The 17,478-nt window shown below is 52.1% G+C and overlaps 1 protein-coding gene across 1 annotated transcript; it reads right to left on the reverse strand.

Annotated features, from left to right (window-relative positions):
- Positions 1–1,335: 1,335 nt before the first annotated feature.
- TOMM40 (translocase of outer mitochondrial membrane 40) lies at positions 1,336–16,102 on the reverse strand. Its single transcript, XM_053604279.1, has 10 exons — positions 16,003–16,102; positions 15,628–15,907; positions 14,876–14,943; positions 14,414–14,506; positions 13,428–13,529; positions 13,243–13,348; positions 3,572–3,694; positions 3,290–3,366; positions 3,068–3,170; positions 1,336–1,978 (listed from the first exon to the last, which is right to left on the reverse strand). The coding sequence occupies exons 2-10, from the start codon at positions 15,899–15,901 to the stop codon at positions 1,839–1,841; spliced, it is 1,086 nt and encodes a 361-aa protein (XP_053460254.1). The 5' UTR covers positions 15,902–15,907; positions 16,003–16,102; the 3' UTR covers positions 1,336–1,838.
- Between the last annotated feature and the right edge of the window lie 1,376 nt (positions 16,103–17,478).

The raw sequence follows: 17,478 nt of genomic DNA on the forward strand, positions 1-17,478 counted from the left end.
ACATTATGGATAACTACTGACTGCCACCTTCCTGGCAGCCCTGTCACATAAATCCCAGCTGTTTTAGAGATTAGAAACCTAGGCCTGGCGTGGTGGCTCACACCTGTAGTCCTAGCACTCTCAGAGACCAAGGGGGGTGGACTGCCTGAGCTTACAGGCTCGAGACCAGCCTGAGCCACAGCGAGACGTCATCTCTAAATAAACAGCCGGGCATTGGGCAGCACCTGTGGCTCAAAAGAGTAGAGCACCAGCCCCATATGCTGAAGGTGGTGGGTTCAAACCCAGCCCTGGCCAAAAACTGCAAAAAAACCCCCAAAACAGCCGGGCATTGTGGCAGGCACCTGTAGTCCCAGCTATTTGGGAGGCTGAGGAAAGAGAATCTCTTAAGCTCGAGTTTGAGGTTGCTGTGAGCAATGACCTCAGGGCCACCCACCTCCCTCTACCTAGGAGGATAAAATGTCTCAAAAAAAGTAAAAAAAAAAAAAACCCTAAGCTTCAGCATTGAGGCAAATGGTAGGAGCTGATTCTTTCCTGGTTTTGGGAGGTGGCAACATTGGGATGACAGAAGGCTGAACACCTGGTTCCAGGTAGCCCCACTGACAGGACTGGGCCACGCATGTTTACTTTGGCTTCGGAGTGGGCAAGATGGCTTCGCTGGGTAATTTGGGGTCAGCACTACCCACTATCTTCTCCCCAGAACCTGGGGGCAGACAAGCGTTTCACTTCCTGTCTGGAGAGGGATCAGGAGTGGGGGTAGGTGTCAAGTTTGACCAGCACAGGCTCTGCAGAGTCCTGACACCTTAGGTCCATGCGAGCCAGCCCCCACCCCTTATCCAACCCACTGGACTCCAGCAGCTTCTCCTTAGGGCAGAAGTTCTCAGCAGTTTCTTAATTATTCCGAAGCTTTTCCAGTAATCCAAATCCTTCATGCTATCCCAACACCCTACATCCTCCACTCTTTTTGGAGTCTGAGACAACCCTGGAGTCCCAGCACCCCACCCCCATCTCAGTACTCAAGAGGCTTTGCCATCCTGTTGCTTTAGTTTGCAGGGACAAAGTCCTTTACAGCCACACTGGCCAGGCCAAGCTGGGGTGAGTGACCTTGAGATCCTGCCCTCCTGGTGAGGCAAGGGCTCCAATGTCCCCCAGCAGGGAGACTGTGATTCTGGGCCAGACTGTTCTCTAAGCAGAGGTTCAATGCAGTGCCCATAGTCCTTCCGCGTTCCGGCCCTCCAACACCCCCTACTGGCGACTGTGGGAAGGTCATGCTTAAAAAGGGCCATACGCACTTGGGAAAACCAAGGCCTACCATTTCGATTTCTTTTGTTGTGTGTATATATTTTTTGTTGTTGTTTTTTTTTTTTTTTCTGTAAAATGTCCCGGTTCTTCCATAACTTATAAACATGATTTATATAGAGGGGTAGATGGGAAAGTGGACAGGGGTGGACTGACCAGGGATGGGGAAGCTCCTCTTGCTGCCCCCTCAGGGCGGGCCCAGGGCCCTTTGGAGGATGGGGGACACCAGGACACTCCTCCCTGAGGTCATCTGGCCCCTCTGCCCCTGGTGCTCGGAATCCTGTGTGCCCCTCCATTCCAGAATCCCTTCTGGGACCTCAAGCCCACAGGGCACACTGCCCCTGCTGCTCGGAATCCTTGGTTCCAGAATTCCCTCCTCAGCTGCTGGGTGGTGGGTTCCCTCTTTTCCACTGTCCTCCCCTGACCCCCAAGAAGGGAGGGAAGGGAGGGGGAGGGGGACTCAGGTCTCCCCTCCGTGGCAGGGTGAGGTGGAGGTGGGATCTGAAGAAGGAAGGGCGTGGAAGGCGGGGGCCAGGAGGGGCTCAGCCAATGGTAAGGCCAAAGCCACACTGGAACTTGTTCTTGCGATGATTTAGGAAAGCCCCAAGTGCCAGCGTCAGGGGCAGGGGCGGGAGCTTCTTCTCCAGTGTGGCACCCACGATCCAGTTGCTGTCCACAGAGCCTGTGGGTAGACAGAAGGGATGAGAGGACTGTGCCAACTTCCCACCCTGTCCCAGGAGCATCTTCTCAACTCCCAAGTACTTGACCCTGGGAGCAAATGGCTCCCCACTCAGTGACCCCTTCTCTCTGAGAAGTCCTCCATGACCCTGGGCTCTCCCAGGCCAGAAATGCCCGCTCTAGGTCATTTTTTTTATTTTTTTTTATTTTTTGAGACAGAGCCTCAAGCTGTCACCCTGGGTAGAGTGCCATGGCATCACAGCTCACAGCAACCTGCAACTCCTGGGCTTAAGCGATTCTCTTGCCTCAGCCTCACAAGTAGCTGGGACCTCAGGTACCTACCACAATGCCCGGCTATTTTTTGGTTGTAGTTGTCATTGTTGTTTGGCAGGCCCGGGTTGAATATGATCCTATGTGGCTGGCGCCCCAGCTGCTTGAGCTACAGGAGCCGAGCCGGGTCATCATTCTTTGCTGCTAGGTCTGTTCCCCCACTGCAAACCCCATGAAGACAAGGGCTGGTCTGCTGTGTGTGTCTCTAGCACTGCTCAGCATGGGGCTGCACACACAGCAGGTGTCCACTGTCTGCTATTTTTAGTAGAGATGGGGTCTCACTCTTGCTCAGGCTGGTCTGAAACTCCTGAGCTCAAAGCAATCCACTCACCTCGGCCTCCCAGAGTGCTGGGATTACAGCCCTGAGCCACTGTGCCCAGGCCAGGAAGAGAGACTTAACCCTAGACACTGGGATGAGAGCCAGTCAGCCTCAGATGAAGTTCTGGATTTGGCTGTGGCCTTATTATCTTCCCACAGTCTCAGTTTCCACTGAAGTAAGATGGACAGGATAGGCTAGATGTTGTCCAAGCTGCCTTCCACTTCTAGGGGAAAGAAAGGGCCAAATGCAAACAGGGGTTTGCTCTGCGATTGGCCCGGGCTCTGGGGTGGGGCCCAGGTGCCTACTTCCCAAGCATTCCCCCGTAATTTGGAGGCCCACAGAGTCCTAGCACACTGTCCTCTATCATCTCCTTTGGCCTACACACCTACTCAGAGCTGAGTCACCTCTCACTTGTTTTCCATGTAGGGAGACTGAGGCCTTTACCTTTGAAGAGGAGATTGGCTTTGGGCAGGTCCAGCTGGTACCCGAAGGAGACACTGGTGTCCTGCATCCTTGTGCTGGCCTCAAACTCCACGCCCACCTGCAGCTAGGGGGGCCAGGGCAAAACACAAGAGTTAGTTGCCCAATAAGGAATTCCAGGCACACCAGCCCCTGGCAGCACGAGCCTGGAAAACACCCTTGCAGCCGGTCCCTGGAGCAGCTCACCTGGTCACTGGCCTTGTGGTAGTATGTTGCATGCATGCCTGCCTGGCCCAGTGTTACTGTCGCCAACCAGTTGTTCACTGTAATGAAAACAGGGTGGGGGTGGGAGGTTATCAAGGGGAGCTGGGCATCTGGGAACCCAGGCCTCCTCCCTCAGACCCCGGGCTCCAGCCCCTAGCCCCTCCTCCCTCAGACCTGGGGGTTCTGCCCCCAGCTCCTCCTCCCTCCCAACCCCTCCAGCTCCAGCCCCTCCCTCACACCCAGAAGTCCATGTCCCAGGCTCACATGTGTATTTCCCAGCTAGGGACATGACAGTGCCCTCCTCCCCGGGCCGCCGGTGGTAGACTAGCTCTCCGCCTAGGGCCAGACAGGGTGTGATGCTCTGGAGGTAGTGAGCTACGAGGATTCCTATAGGCAAGATGACAGTCAGTCAGTTTCCAGCCAGACTGGGGGCCAAACCAGACTCCTACTCCAGAAAGCCTGCTAGGCTTGCCCCTGCTGGAGGCTCAGGGCCTGTCCTCTGGTCTCCCATACATTCTCCCTCCTCCTAACCTGCCACCTAGCAGTCCACACACTCTGAGGTCAGCTTCACAGGCCCTGCGGTGACTATGCTACCTGTGGGACCTCATCTAATCTACATAAGCCCGTGCAGCTGGCATTCATTTGCTACCACTAAGGGAAGGTCACAGAGGCTAAGGGGAGGTAAGGCACTCACCCACAGTCACACAAGGTGTCAGGAGCAGAATCCAGGCCTCTACCCCTCCCAAGCTCAGGCTCTCATCCACTCTGCCACTGTGAGAGGCAGGAAAGTGGAATCTGTAAGAACATAAACCCTACCACTTGCCAGCTAGTGACTGAGTGGCTCTAGCTTCACTTCCCTTTTTTTTTGGCTGGGGCTGGGTTTGAACCCACCACCTCTGGCATATAGGGCCAGCGCCTTACTTCTTTGAGCCACAGGGCCACTCTTCCACTTCTCTGTTAACACTATTGCCCTTTGGGGCTATGAAGACTAAATGAGCCTTCAAGTAACACATGGACTTGTTATGCTGAGGCCCACATCTGGGTTCCTCTGTCTCTCTGCAGGAGGCAGGCTCTGAGGCCTCTGCGATTGTTTCCTGAACAAATGAACCCTCCCTTGGGCTGCATTCCTCAAGCCCAAATGGAGACTGATTTGCTTCTATGTCTTTGGAGCCTAGCACAGTACATGTCTCAAAAGTGTCTTTATTGGGGGGAGAGGAGAGAAGAGCTGGGGAGGAAGAGAGTGGGAGACAGAGAGGGAGTAACGGAGAAATGGGAAGGAAACATATCTGCAGAGATGGGGAATCAGAATCAAAGCAGAGAAGGAAGAGATTCCCCCATTAAGAAACCTGCCAAGACTGAGAGACAGCACCCCAGGTTTAAACCCAGAAAACAAGATGACATGTGGAAAGGGGAGGGAAATAAGGGTACAAGAAAGAAGCTGGGACAGGACAGAGCATGTGTCCCAACCAAAGGAAACCAGAGGCATGAACTTGGGCTCACCAAGGGAGCAGGCTGGCCTGCTAGCTGGAAGTCTGCTCTCTGGGGCAGCAGGAGTAGGGAACTCACACCTGTAGGCACAGCCAGGCAGAGCTGCCAGAGGGGCTGGGTGGCGGAGCCCAAGATGGGCTGAGAGCTCATGGCCAGGGCCCTGGCGGTATCTTCTGGGGGAGTTGAGATGAGAGGTGGGCCTGAGCCTGTACGGATGGGCTCATGAGCCACTGTGTTTATCTTTTCCAGGAGTAGCTGATACAAATTAACCTGACTCCTCACCTGAGAACTGGCTGTCAAGTCAATACCTCTCTGGTCAGGATCATTCACTCATTTAACAGAGGGGAGAAGAGAAGCCCACAGAGGAAAAACTAGCTGTTTCTCAGCCTGCTTGCTCAGTACTAGGAACTACTGGGACTGGGAGCCTCAGAACATCTAACCATCCTTCCTGTCACGTGGGGCTGACCCTACCCCCATTTCTCTACCCACAGCCTCCTAACTGGTCTCTTGCCCTAAACTTACCCTCTCCAAGCACCTTCACATACTGCAGACAGAAGGATCTTGTGAAAGTACAAACCTGACCCTGTCCTCCCCCTGCCTAGAATCTGCCCTGGCTCCCCAGTGGCCTGAAAAGATCCTGCCTCCTCACAGCAGTTTTGAACAGAGCCACTTCCACTTCCTACAACAGAGCTGCCATTTTCTCCTATACTCCCCCGCCCCCACTGCAGTAATATGTGGAGAGCTCTCTTTTCCTTTCTGCCCTCCCACCAGTGTCCATAGTCCCTCTGCCACTGACTGAGCCCTTCCCTCTGCTTTGTTGGCCAGCCAAATATCTGCACTTAAGTATTTCTTTCTTCTTCTTTTTTTTTTTTGAGATAGATCCTCAATCTGTCGCCCTGGGTTGAGTGCTGTAGCATCACAGCTCACAGCAACCTCCAAGTCCTGGGCTCAAGTGATTCTCTTGCCTCAGCCTCCAGAGTAGCTGGGACTACAGGCGCCTGCCATAATGCCCAGTTATTTTTAGAGATGAGGTCTTGCTCTGGCTCAGGCAATCCACTGGCCTCAGCCTCCTGAAGTGCTAGGATTACAGGTGTAAGCCACTGTGCCTGGCTGCTTCAAGTCTTTTATTTTTTTAAGAGACAAGAGTCTCACTTTGTTGCCCTTGGTAGAGTGCTGTAGCATCACAGCTCACAGCAACCTCCAGCTCTTGGGCTTAGGCAATTCTCTTGCCTCGGCCTTGCAAGTAGCTGGGACCACAGGTGCTGGCCACAACGCCTGGCTATTTTTTGTTGCAGGTTGACCGGGGCCAGGTTCGAACCCGTCACCCTTGGTATATGGGGCCAGCACCCTACTCACTGAGCCACAGGCACCACCCTTAAAGCCTTTTTTTTTTTTTTTTTTGGGAAACAGAGTCTCACTCTGTTATCCCAGGCTAGAGCACCACGGTGTCATACCTCACAGCAACCTCAAACTCCTGGGTTCAGTTGATTCTCCTGCCTCAGCCTCCCAAGTACTTGGATTATAAGCACTTGCCACAATGCCCAGCTAATTTTTCTAATATAATATTTTTTTCTATAGATAGGGTGTCACTCTTGCTCAGGCTGGTCTCAGACTGATGAGCTCAAGTGAGTCACATGCCTTGAACTCCCAGAGCGCTAGGATCACAGCTGGGAGGCACTGTGCACTACCTTTTTTTTTGTTTTGTTGTTGAGACAGGTTCTCACTCTGTCACCTGGGCTAGGTGGTGATGAGTGCTAGGTGGCACTACAGTGGTGCCATAATAGATATAGCTCACAGCAACTTCAAACTCCTGGGCTCAAGCAATCCTCCTGCCTTAGCCTCCCAAGTAGCTGGGACTAACTACAGGTGCCTCCCATGAAGCCTAGCTAATTTTTTCTATTTTTAGTAGAGACAGGGGTCTTACTCTTACTCAGGCTGGTCTCGAACCCCTGAGCTCAAGCAATCCTCCTGCCTCGGCCTCCCAGAGTGCTAGGATTAAGGTATGAGCCACTTTACCTGGCCAACTTTGAGTGTTATATGTATACTAAAAATGGTGCCTAGCACCTTATAGGTTGATTGGTTAAAATCTGTTCTATGAGGACAGGAAGCAACATGAGTTTCAAAACCTCAAAAGGAGTGGAAGTGAGTTGGGGGTCTATGAGAGTAAAGAGAAGGCCAGGGCCCAGCTGCCCACACTGTCACTGCAGAGGAGGCAGATGGATGGTCTATGCTGCCATACCTGGCCTCTCCCTTGCTAGGCCAGGATCATATTAGGGAAGTTGCCTGGGGCAGAAATGACCAGCAGAACCCAGGGCAGATGCACAGGTGGGGGCAGCCCCAGAAGGGAAGGTGGTGCCTGGCTCTGGCTACACAGGATGTCTCCCTGCCTTTACCCCAGCAGTGCCTTCTTCTTGGAGTGCTTCCTTCTTCTCCTTAACTCCTCTGACTAGTTAATCTCCTTTGGTTTAAGAAGCACCTTTATTTTTTTTTTTTCCAGACAGAGTCTCAAGCTGTCGCCCTGGGTAGAGTGTTACAGCTCAAACTCCAACCTTAGGTTTAAGTGATTCTCTTGCCTAAGCCTCCCAAGTAGCTGGGACTATAGTCGCCTGCCACAATGCCTGGCTATTTTTTGTTGTTGTTGCAGTTGTCATTGTTGTTTTAGCTGGCCCAGGCTGGGTTCGAACCACCAGTCTCGGTGTATATGGCCAGTGCCCTACCCACTGACCTACAGGCACCGCCCTAGAAAAGTACCCTTTGAGAGAAGCTGTCTGTCACCTCAGGTTATAAGCTATCACAGCAAGCTGACTTTTTCTTCATAATAGTTAATGAATTCTTTGTGGGAGAACAGAAGGCAAATGTCTCCCCTACAGCCTGAGAGCCCCGCCCACCGAGGGCAGAAACGGGCTGCTGTCTTGGTCATAGCTATGTTTCTGCCCTGCCTAGAGCTGGGTGCACACTTGGGGCTCAGAATGAAGCAGAGGCTTCAGAGAAGCAACCAAAGCCATGGAGAGGGAAGTGTGTGGTTAAGTTCATGGAGTCTCAAGGGTAGCTCTTGATTCAAATCCCAGCTCCTGTGCCTACCAGCTATGTGATACTGGGCAACTGATCTCAGCCCTGGGCCTTATTTTCCTCATCTGTGACATGAAGGTCACAAATACACTGATACCTGCTGCTGGTTGCAGGGTGTCATAGAGATCCTAGGACAGAGCGAGCCCTAACTATGCCTGTGGCCCAGCACTCAGGGCTGAAGATGGGTCCTCACTCAGTCCTTCACTAGGAGGTGATTGTTACTACTATGCCTGCGAGACAGATAGGAAACTGAGGCTCAGAGTAGGTAGACCCACTTGCCAAGATGACCAGAGGAGCCGCCTGGGGTCTGAACCCAAGCCTGTTGGTGACAGGTGACTTGAGTGCTCAGCACTGACCTGGCTTAGCAGACCCCACTTTTATTGGTGTCAAAGGGAAGGAAGAGACAGCTGTAAGAACTAAGACCAAGGAATCACACCTGGGGTTTTGGGTTTCAGGAGGTTAGTGCTGGGAAGCACAAAATGACCAGGCTGGTGAGGTGGCACAGGAAATGGGGTGAGCCAATCCCACGAAGAACAGGAACTCTGGAGTCCAACTCACTGAGTGCCCTTGGTGAGGCACTTCCCCTCTGTGGGCGTCACTAAGATGGCAGTGATGGCAGCACCTGCCTCACGGCTCCTTCCCCTGTGCCCAGCACGACTGAGGGAGGGAGAGGACACATGTAACATGCCTGCTGGGTGTGGTGGCTCGCACCTATAATCCTAGCACTCTGGGAGACTGAGGATGGACTGCTTGAGCAAGACCAAGACCCCATCTCTACTAAAAATAGAAAAACTAGGGGGGGCGTGGTAGTGGTGGCAGCAGCAGCGGGCACCTGTAGTCCCAGCCACTCGGCAGACTGAGGTAAGAGGATTGCTTGAGCCAAGAGTTTGAGGTTGCTGTGAGCTATGACCACAGTAGACAACAGAGTGAGACTTTGTCTCAAAAAAAACGCTCAGGGCCCCATCGAGAGCAGGAGTGAAAGAGCAGCACCTGCAGTGACTACTGCTTACTCCTTCCTGTCCTAGAACAGTTCCAGGCACTAGGTGCATAGTGAAGAGGAGACTGGCAAGTCCCTGTCTGCTAACAGTTGTCATTCTCGGGTGTGGATAAAAAACAAATGCCATAGGAAAATGTAACAAAGACCAGGGGCTGGGCAAAGTGCAAATATGGCTACCACTTTAGGCACTGCAGGCCTTTACAAGAGGTAGACACGTATGCCACAACTTATTCAGCTATGTCAAGACCACAGGGAAGGTGGCTCATGCCTGTAATCCTAGTACTCTAGGAGGCAGAGGAAGGTGGATTGTTTTGAGCTCAGGAGTTCCAGACTAGCCTGAACAAGAGTGAGACCTTGTCTCTAAAAACAAACAAACAAAAAATAGACAGGCATCTCAGTGGGTGCCTGTAGTCCCAGCTACTTGTAAGGCTAAGGCAAAAGGATCATTTCAGCCCAGGAGTTTAAGGTTGCTGTGAACTATGACACACACACACACACACACCCCAGAAATAAGAATTTTCCAAGCAGCAGGGACAGCATATGAAATTGTCTGAGGGTAGAAAGAACTCAGCAGTCAGAAAAATTCACGTGGCTCAGCTGACATAGGTGAGAAGACAGGGTGATGCCCTCAGGTGAGCAGGGGACAGGAAAGGTGTTTTGGTGGCCTGAGACCCCACCTTTTCCACGGGCCTCTATGGATCAGCCTCACCTAGGAGGCGTCCCTTCTCCCACCTGCTCTCCAGAGCATCCCCATCTCCTGGATTTTTTTCTTTTTTTTGCAGTTTTTGGCCAGGGCCGGGTTTGAACCTGCCACCTCTGGTATATGGGGCCGGCGCCCTACTCCTTGAGCCACAGGCACTGCCCCCATCTCCTAGATTTTATGACATGGGTTTCTTATCTTCACTCCTGTGCCTGGAATGTTCTTGCACCAGCCTCCCAGCTAGGGTATCCCTTTCTCTTTCTTTGGGAGCTCAAAGGTATTATCTCCTCTGAGAAGTCTCCCTGGCTTCCTCTGGGCAGAAGAGCTGACTTGCTGTGCACTCCAGGCCCTGACTCCCCGCCTGCACAAACTCATTCACTCAAGGCTCACTGCCCAAGAGCTCACTCTCCTGTTCAAAGACACACACCCAGCAATTAGCGACTCCGATCTTCCAGTTGTCGGGGTCATCTCACCCAGTGTGCCTCACTCCCCACCTCTAATCTCTCAGCAAATCCCATAGGCTCCACCTTCCAACTGCAACCATAATTCAGACACTTCTTACACCTCTGCTACCCTCACAATGGAACTCTTTGGCATCTATTCTCCACATATCAGCACAAGGGGTCCTGTAAGAAGTTAAGTCAGACATTGTTCCTTGTCTGTTCAAAACTCTCTGGTCAGGGCGGCGCATGTGACTCAGTGAGTAGGGCACCAGCCCCATATACCAAGGGTGGTGGGTTCAAACTCAGCCCTGGCTGAACTGCAACAAAAAAATAGCTGGCCACTGTGGCGGGCACCTGCAGTCCCAGCTACTTGGGAGGCCGAGGCAAGAGAATTGCCTAAGCCCAGGAGTTGGAGGTTGGAGGTTACTGTGAGCTGTGTGACGCCACGGCATTCTACTGAGGGCAATAAAGCGAAACTCTGTTCTTTACAAAAACAAAACAAAACAAAACTCTCTGGTCATCCCATACTCATGCAGAGTAGGACCAAAATTCTACAAAGAGGTGGCGCCCATAGCTCAGTGGGTAGGGCGTCAGACACATATACCATGGCTGGCGGGTTCAAACCCGGCCTGGGCCTGCTGAAACAACAATGACAACTACAACAACAACAACAACAACAAAATAGCTGGGCTTTGTGGTGGGCACCTGTAGTCCCAGCTACTTGGGAGGCTGAGGCAAAAGAATCACTTAAGGCCAAGAGATTGAGGTTGCTATGAGCTGTGATGCCACGGCACTCTACCCAGGGCCACAGCTTGAAACTCTGTCTCAAAAATAAATAAGTAAATAAATAAATGAATGAATGAATAAAATAAATCAGGCAGTGCCTGTGGCTTAGTGAGTAGGGCACCAGCCCCATATACTGAGGGTGGCGGGTTCAAACCTGGCCCCGGCCAAACTGCAACAAAAAAGGCGTTGTGGCGGGTGCCTGTTGTCCCAGCTACTCAGGAGGCTGAGGCAAGAGAATCGCCTAAGCCTAGGAGTTGGGAGGTTGCTGTGAGCTGTGATGCCACAGCACTCTACCAAGGGTGACAAAGTGAGACGGTCTCTTAAAAAAGAAAAAAACCAATCTACAAAGACTTGTGTGATTTGGTCCTTTAAATTCTATTCTCCTCACTATTCTCAATGGTCCTTTTTTTTGGGGGGGGGGGAACAGAGTCTCACTATGTCACCCTAGGTAGTGTCATGGCGTCACAGCTCACAGCAACCTCAAACTCTTGGGCTTAAGCTATTCTCTTGCCTCAGCCTCCCAAGTAGCTGGGACTATAGGCGCCCGCCACAATGCCTGGCTATTTTTTGGTTGTAGTTGTCATTATTGTTTGGTAGGCCCGGGCTGGATTTGAACCCACCAGGTATGGTGTATGTGGCTGGTGCCCTAGCCGCTGAGCTACAGGCATTGAGCCTCCTCAATGGTCCTTTAAAGGGTCCTTCCTCGGATCCTCTGCCACTCCCCTAAGACTGAAAAGCTCTTTACTAACCTAGCTGCTTACCTCATTATGCCCTCACATCTTTTAGTCTTTGTTCATGGGTCACCTGAGGAATGAGACCTTCTACCCACCCCCTTCTCAGGCCCTAATCTTTCCTTACAGCCCCTCTCATCTGACCTTTTTTTTTTTTTTTGCAGTTTTTGGCCGGGGCCAGGTTTGAACCCGCCACCTCCGGTATATGGGGCCGGTGCCCTACTCCTTTGAGTCATAGGTTCGACCCTGACTTTTTTTTTTTTTTTTGAATCAGGATCTTGCTATCACTCAGGCTGAAGTGGGGTGGCATCATCATAGCTCACTACAGTCTTGAACTCCGAAGCTCAGACAATTCTCCCACCTCAGCCTCCAAAGCAGATGGGAATATGTGTGTGTGCCACCACGCCCAGCTAATTAAAAAAGGATTATTTTTAAGAGACAGGGTCTTGCTACATTGCCCAGGCTGGCCTAAAGTTACCCTCCTGCCTTGGCCTCTCAAAACTCTGGGATTGGCTGGGGGCAGTGGTTCATGCCTGTAGTTGTAGCACTCTGGGAGGCTGAGGCAGGTGAATTGCCTGAGCTCAGGGGGTTGCGTCTTGCCTGAGCCAGAGCAAGACCTCATCTCTAAAAAAACAAAAAAAAAAACTAGCTGTGGGTGGCGCCTGTGGCTCAGTCGGTAGGGCGCCGGCCCCATATACCGACGGTGGGGGGTTCAAACCCGGCCCCGGCCAAACTGCAACCAAAAAATAGCCAGGCGTTGTGGCGGGCGCCTGTAGTCCCAGCTGCTCGGGAGGCTGAGGCAAGAGAATCGCTTAAGCCCAGGAGTTGGAGGTTGCTGTGAGCTGTGTGAGGCCACGGCACTCTACCTAGGGCCACAAAGTGAGACTCTGTCTCTACAAAATAAAAAAAAAAAACCAAAAAACTAGCTGTGTGTTGTGTCAGGTGTCAGCCTCCCTACTTGGGAGGCTGAGGCAAGAGAATCACTTAAGCCCATGAGTTTGAGGTTGTTGTGAGCTATGACGCCTGGCTCTCTACCAAGGGAGACAAAGTGAGACTCTGTCTCAAAGGAAAAAAAACAAAACAAAAACTCTGGGATTACAGGCCTGAGCCACTAGCCTGGCCTAACATCCTTATGTGCTACTTTACTTGTGGCTGCCTCCACTGGAATGGTAGAAGCTCTCAGGGGGCAGACTTAATTCTCCTTCATTCACCACCTTATTCTTAGTGTCTAGAATAAAGTATATGCTCAATAAACATTCATTAAATGAACATTTAAGGAAATCACAAGACACTGGGCGACAAGGAAAAAAAAAAGAGTTGAAGTACGGACAGAGTTCATAGTTGCTGCCCGCTACCCAACACAAACAGGAGTGTCAGTACCCTATCTCAGGCTGCTTCTACCTTCAACAACCCAGTGCCCCATAATAATACCAAGAGCAGCTCACATTTACTGGGTACCTATCACATCTGATGTCATTTTAAACTTTTACACATAGGGACCTACATAATCTACTCAACAACCTTGTGATGTAGTCCAATTTTACAGAGGAGGAAACTGAGGCCCACAAAGGTGATGAAACCTGCCTAAAATCACAAGACAGTGGCAGAGCTGAGGTTTGAACCTGTATGTTCAAAATAACTCCTGTCCCTGACCACTTCTCAGGAGGCAGAAAAGGATGGCCTCACTGGGAAAGCCAGAAGTGACCACCTTCAAGTCTTACCTGAACCCACCAGCACATCTGGGTTCCCCAGTGTGATGGCTGCTGTGAAGTCAGAGCCCCGGTACTCCCCATCCACCTGCCAGTTCACAAACTTCGACTGCTGGGTCTGTAGGGGAGAAGGCTGGTGTGAGGGTAGGCCAGTGCTTCTGTGGCTGGGGGAGCACCAGCCTCCATTCCCCACTCACCTGGATGGCCATCTTGGACCTAAGGCCGGGGCCCAGCTGGTGAATGACCTGAGCATTGAGGCTGCCACTGTTGTCCATGTCCCCCACCAGCACAGGGAATGCCTATGGGACAGAGGACAAGGGTAGAGGTCAGAGGCCCAGCACTGTAGAAGTATGTGTAGTGGGCCTAGATAAGGTGCCTTGGGCCAAAAAGCGTGAGATGGGGGTCCCCTCCTCTGTGAAGCCCTCTCTGACCATCTAGGCTAAGTTAGGTTCCCTCTCTGGGCTCCCATGGTCTTATGTTCCCCCATTTCAACCCTGTCCATGTTGGATTGTCATTGTCTGGGAATAAGTCTGTCCCCTACCCCACTAGACTATGAGTTTCATGACTGTTTCAGTTACTGCTGTGTCCCCACCACAGGCTAGGCACAGGATGGGGGAACAATGAAGAATTTTTGGATAAAGGAATCTAGGAAAAGGAAACAGTTAATAAGAGTAAAGACCTAATTCAATACCCACCCCTCCCACCCTCTGTCCAGGCCTCTCTGAGACTTTGCCCCTGTCCCTAATGACTAGCTTCTAGAAGGCAGCCTGAGGGATATTCCTAAAGCATACATCCAAGGACCATGTCTTTCCCTAGTTCCCATCTTTCCATGGCTCTCCAGTGCCCCCTAGAGAAAGTCCAGTTGCCTAGTCTGACATTCAAAGTACTGCATAATTTACAGACCAACCCTGTCCACTCCAGGTTATTGCTGTCTGGCGAAAAGGCTATTATGGTCCCACCCCTAGCATCAACTTGCACAAGGCCAGTCACAAAGCAGGGGTTCAAAGGATGCTTGCTGAGTGAAACAATTACTCATTTTCAATGCACCTTAGACACACAGTCCTCACCTCCCGACACCTACAGCTCTCTCAGCACCTCTCACTTCCTGACAAAGATTGCTTAACTGGTATTTGGCTACATGTTCAAAAAGGATACAATGAATGAATCACAAAAAGAACCTCACCTCTGTGGGGCTCAGCTGCTTTGTCCCCACATACGTGACCCCAAAATGGTAGTTGGACTCCCCGATTGTGCTGAGGGCTACTGTATGGTTCACCTGGGAGGAGAGGGAAGGCTGTGAGGATACTTGATAGGCTTGCTTACCCACTGGAGAGGGCAAAGGCAGAATTTTTGGGCTCAGCAGGGAATGAAGACTGGGGGGCCTGACTAGACTGGACTCAGAAAGGATGTGGTGGGTGTGGGGATACATACCTGATACTTCACTCCAGCCTGGATGTTATGGGGGGGTGGGGGGTGGGCTATCTCTGGGTTCTGGGTTCTCAGACTGTGTAGCCAGTCTGGCACTGTATCTCCTTGTCTTTTTAAGTACCAAGAAGTCCAGCTCTTGTGGGAGGAGTATGTGCAGATGCAGGGGGATGGCTGAGATGAGATACTTCTGGAGGCTAAGGGCACCAAACAAGCTCACCTGGAAATGGTTACTCAACCCTTTGTTGACTGTGAGTTTGACACCCTCCATCTGAATGGGAAACAGCTCTGGAGAAGAGAAATGCTGTCACAGTCCATCCTATACATTCCCCCACAACTCTTGGTGTTTCCTTCCCTACCAGCCCAGCTCTCTCCAGAGATTCAGAATATCTCACAAAGTATCCCAACCAGGAAAGAGGCAGCACTGCCCTGAAGACAGGATCAGGGCCTTTGTTTGTACCCAAATCCCAGTGCCACCAACTACTAACTGACTTTAAGCAAGTCATTTCATTTATATCAAACTTGTCATCTGTAATGACTTAACAGATACTGAATGCCAAAACAGTGTTCCAAATCTCCACCACTATCACTACCATATTCACTGCAAACCAGCACCTGGAAGATTTGGGTTTACTCTCACTGGAACCCTGGAGACACCTTGTAGACACTGTGACCTTGGGCCTCAGTTCCTTTCCTGATCACACAAGGAGCCCTGGCTTGGCTAATCTCAGGACTCCTGAGATCCCTAAGGCTTTTCTCTACCGCTATGGCATTCCGTCCCGAGGTTCCACCATTTAATTTCATCGTTCTAAGCCCCAAGTCCAACGTTCTAACATTCGATCCCAACGTCAACCCGTAACGCTCTGTTAAATGACTGCAATGATGCGCGCCAATCCTCAAGGTCCCCAGTGTCCTCCCCGTTCCCCCGAGATCCGGGCCATCTCCCGCCCGCCGGGACCCCTCGCCCCTCACCCTTGCACTTCCGGTGGCACTCCTCGAAAGTGCCCGGGTTGGGAAGGCAGCCACAGGCCCCGTCGTCAGCGGTCCCTGTAGCACTGGCGGCTGCAGCTCCGGAGGTCCTTTCCGATCCCCGACCCGTGCTGGCCCCGGAGCCCAGGCCGCCTCCGAGCGGCGGAAGCGTGAAGCCTGGCGGCGAGGGCGGAGGCGGCGGCAGCCCCACGAGGGCCGGCGCAGGCGGCGGCGGCGGCCCAGCGGGCGGCGAGCTGGCGGCCAACACGTTCCCCATGGTCGCCTGAGAGGAGAGAGGTCAGAGGGCGGAGGTCAGGTCCCGCGCGCCGCGGGCTCAGCTCCAGCAAACCCTCAACCTGCCACGGCTCCGGTACTCACTGGCGGCGGCGCCTGCTCCCGGCCTGAGCTCCGCTTCCACCCCGTGCGCCACGCGCAACCGAACCCGCTGCCGCCGCCGCCACCACCGTCGCTCCGCCCCGCCTAGCCCATTGGTTCAGTCTGCCCGGAGGTCCGCCCATCAGCCTTAGGGCCCGCCTTCCAATAGGATTCATGGCTATGAGTCCCACCCACCTTCGTCAGACTTCCTTTTCTATTGGTTTTCACTCGCAGGCGGGTCACGGCACACCTTCCGCTCCCTCATTGGTTCTCAGAACCCTTGTCTATTGGCTCTCAACGCCGTGGGTTCCGGCGCTAGCCTGCCATTGGCCTGCGCTGCTCATTTTGCGACGTCCACTACTGCGTTGCTCCACCCCTCTCCTGAAGGCATTCCCTTCTTTTGTCTCCGCCCCACATCAAAGCTGCTGTGATAATTGGCCGATTTTGGCCCATGATGTATTCTGATTGGCTCTAGCGTGTAAGGGGCTTGGAACGCTCATTGGCTAACGTGCCAGGGTCAAAGAACAGGTAAAGGTGCGTTGCGCGGCACAGGCTGCTAGGCAGCAAGGTCAGGCCTGGCGTCCCACCAGGCACCGCGGCAGACGGGCAGCCCCTCTGTCCGTAGTTGCCCACCTAACCCGGAAGTGCTGCCTTACCCACAGTGCCTCAGGACAACTCTAATCTGTTAGGATGAACCCTGCCCTCCTTGTTACCCACAATGCCCCCATTATCTCTTCTCGCAACAGTTGTCTTAGACCCACCCCTTTCGTTACCCGTCGTGCCTCTGTTCCTCGCGTCACTGCAGTTTCTATCTTTGGCTCATTCATTCACGTCCCATTACCCAGCATGCCTCCGCCCCATTCATTTCAGCTTCTTTGTCCGAACTACCTTTATCCTATTCCTGCTTGTTCACTTTCATCATTCTTCAGGCTCCTCCTTAATTAACCGTCACATTTTGGGTTCATTACGCTTCATGCTCCCGGCACCTATTTCTCCATTACTCATCACCGGGCATTTGGCTCATTCATTCGGACATATTACCCATTATGCCTTAGGCTCCTATTACAACGTTATTCATAATTTTGCCTTTGGCCTATTTTTACTTGCCATTTATCTGTTAAACTTGAGCTTTTTGTACTCAATTCCTGCCACTTTAAATCTTTGTTCTATTCATTTCTGTCCATTACTCATTAGATTGCAGTTGTAACAACTCCTGGACCTCTCCCCATGTCTTTGAACTATTTACCCATCATAATTTTTGTTTCATTGGGTTTTTTTCGGTGTTTTTTATTTGTTCGTTTGTTTTCTGAGACAAGGTCTTGCTCTGGTGCTGGGGTTAGAATGCAGTTGCATCATTCTAGTTTACTGCCACCTGAAATTCCTGGGCTTAAGCAATCCTTCCTTAGTCTCCTGAGTAGCTGGGCTTCAGGCACCCACCATGCCCAGCTAATTTTTCAGGGTTTTGTAGAGAGGGGATCT

Source organism: Nycticebus coucang, chromosome 10, assembly GCF_027406575.1.
Source record: "Nycticebus coucang isolate mNycCou1 chromosome 10, mNycCou1.pri, whole genome shotgun sequence".
NCBI lineage: Eukaryota > Metazoa > Chordata > Mammalia > Primates > Lorisidae > Nycticebus > Nycticebus coucang.

What these genes read in the sequence shown, in the direction of transcription:
- TOMM40 (XM_053604279.1), bottom strand. Translation starts at nt 15,901, where the DNA reads ATGGGGAACGTGTTGGCCGCCAGCTCGCCGCCCGCTGGGCCGCCGCCG. An exon ending in GTGCCACCGGAAGTGCAAGG is followed by an intron (nt 14,944 to 15,627) that starts GTGAGGGGCGAG and finishes TCTCTTCTCCAG; the next exon opens with AGCTGTTTCCCATTCAGATG. An exon ending in CCTAGCTGGGAAATACACAT is followed by an intron (nt 3,367 to 3,571) that starts GTGAGCCTGGGA and finishes TTTTCATTACAG; the next exon opens with TGAACAACTGGTTGGCGACA.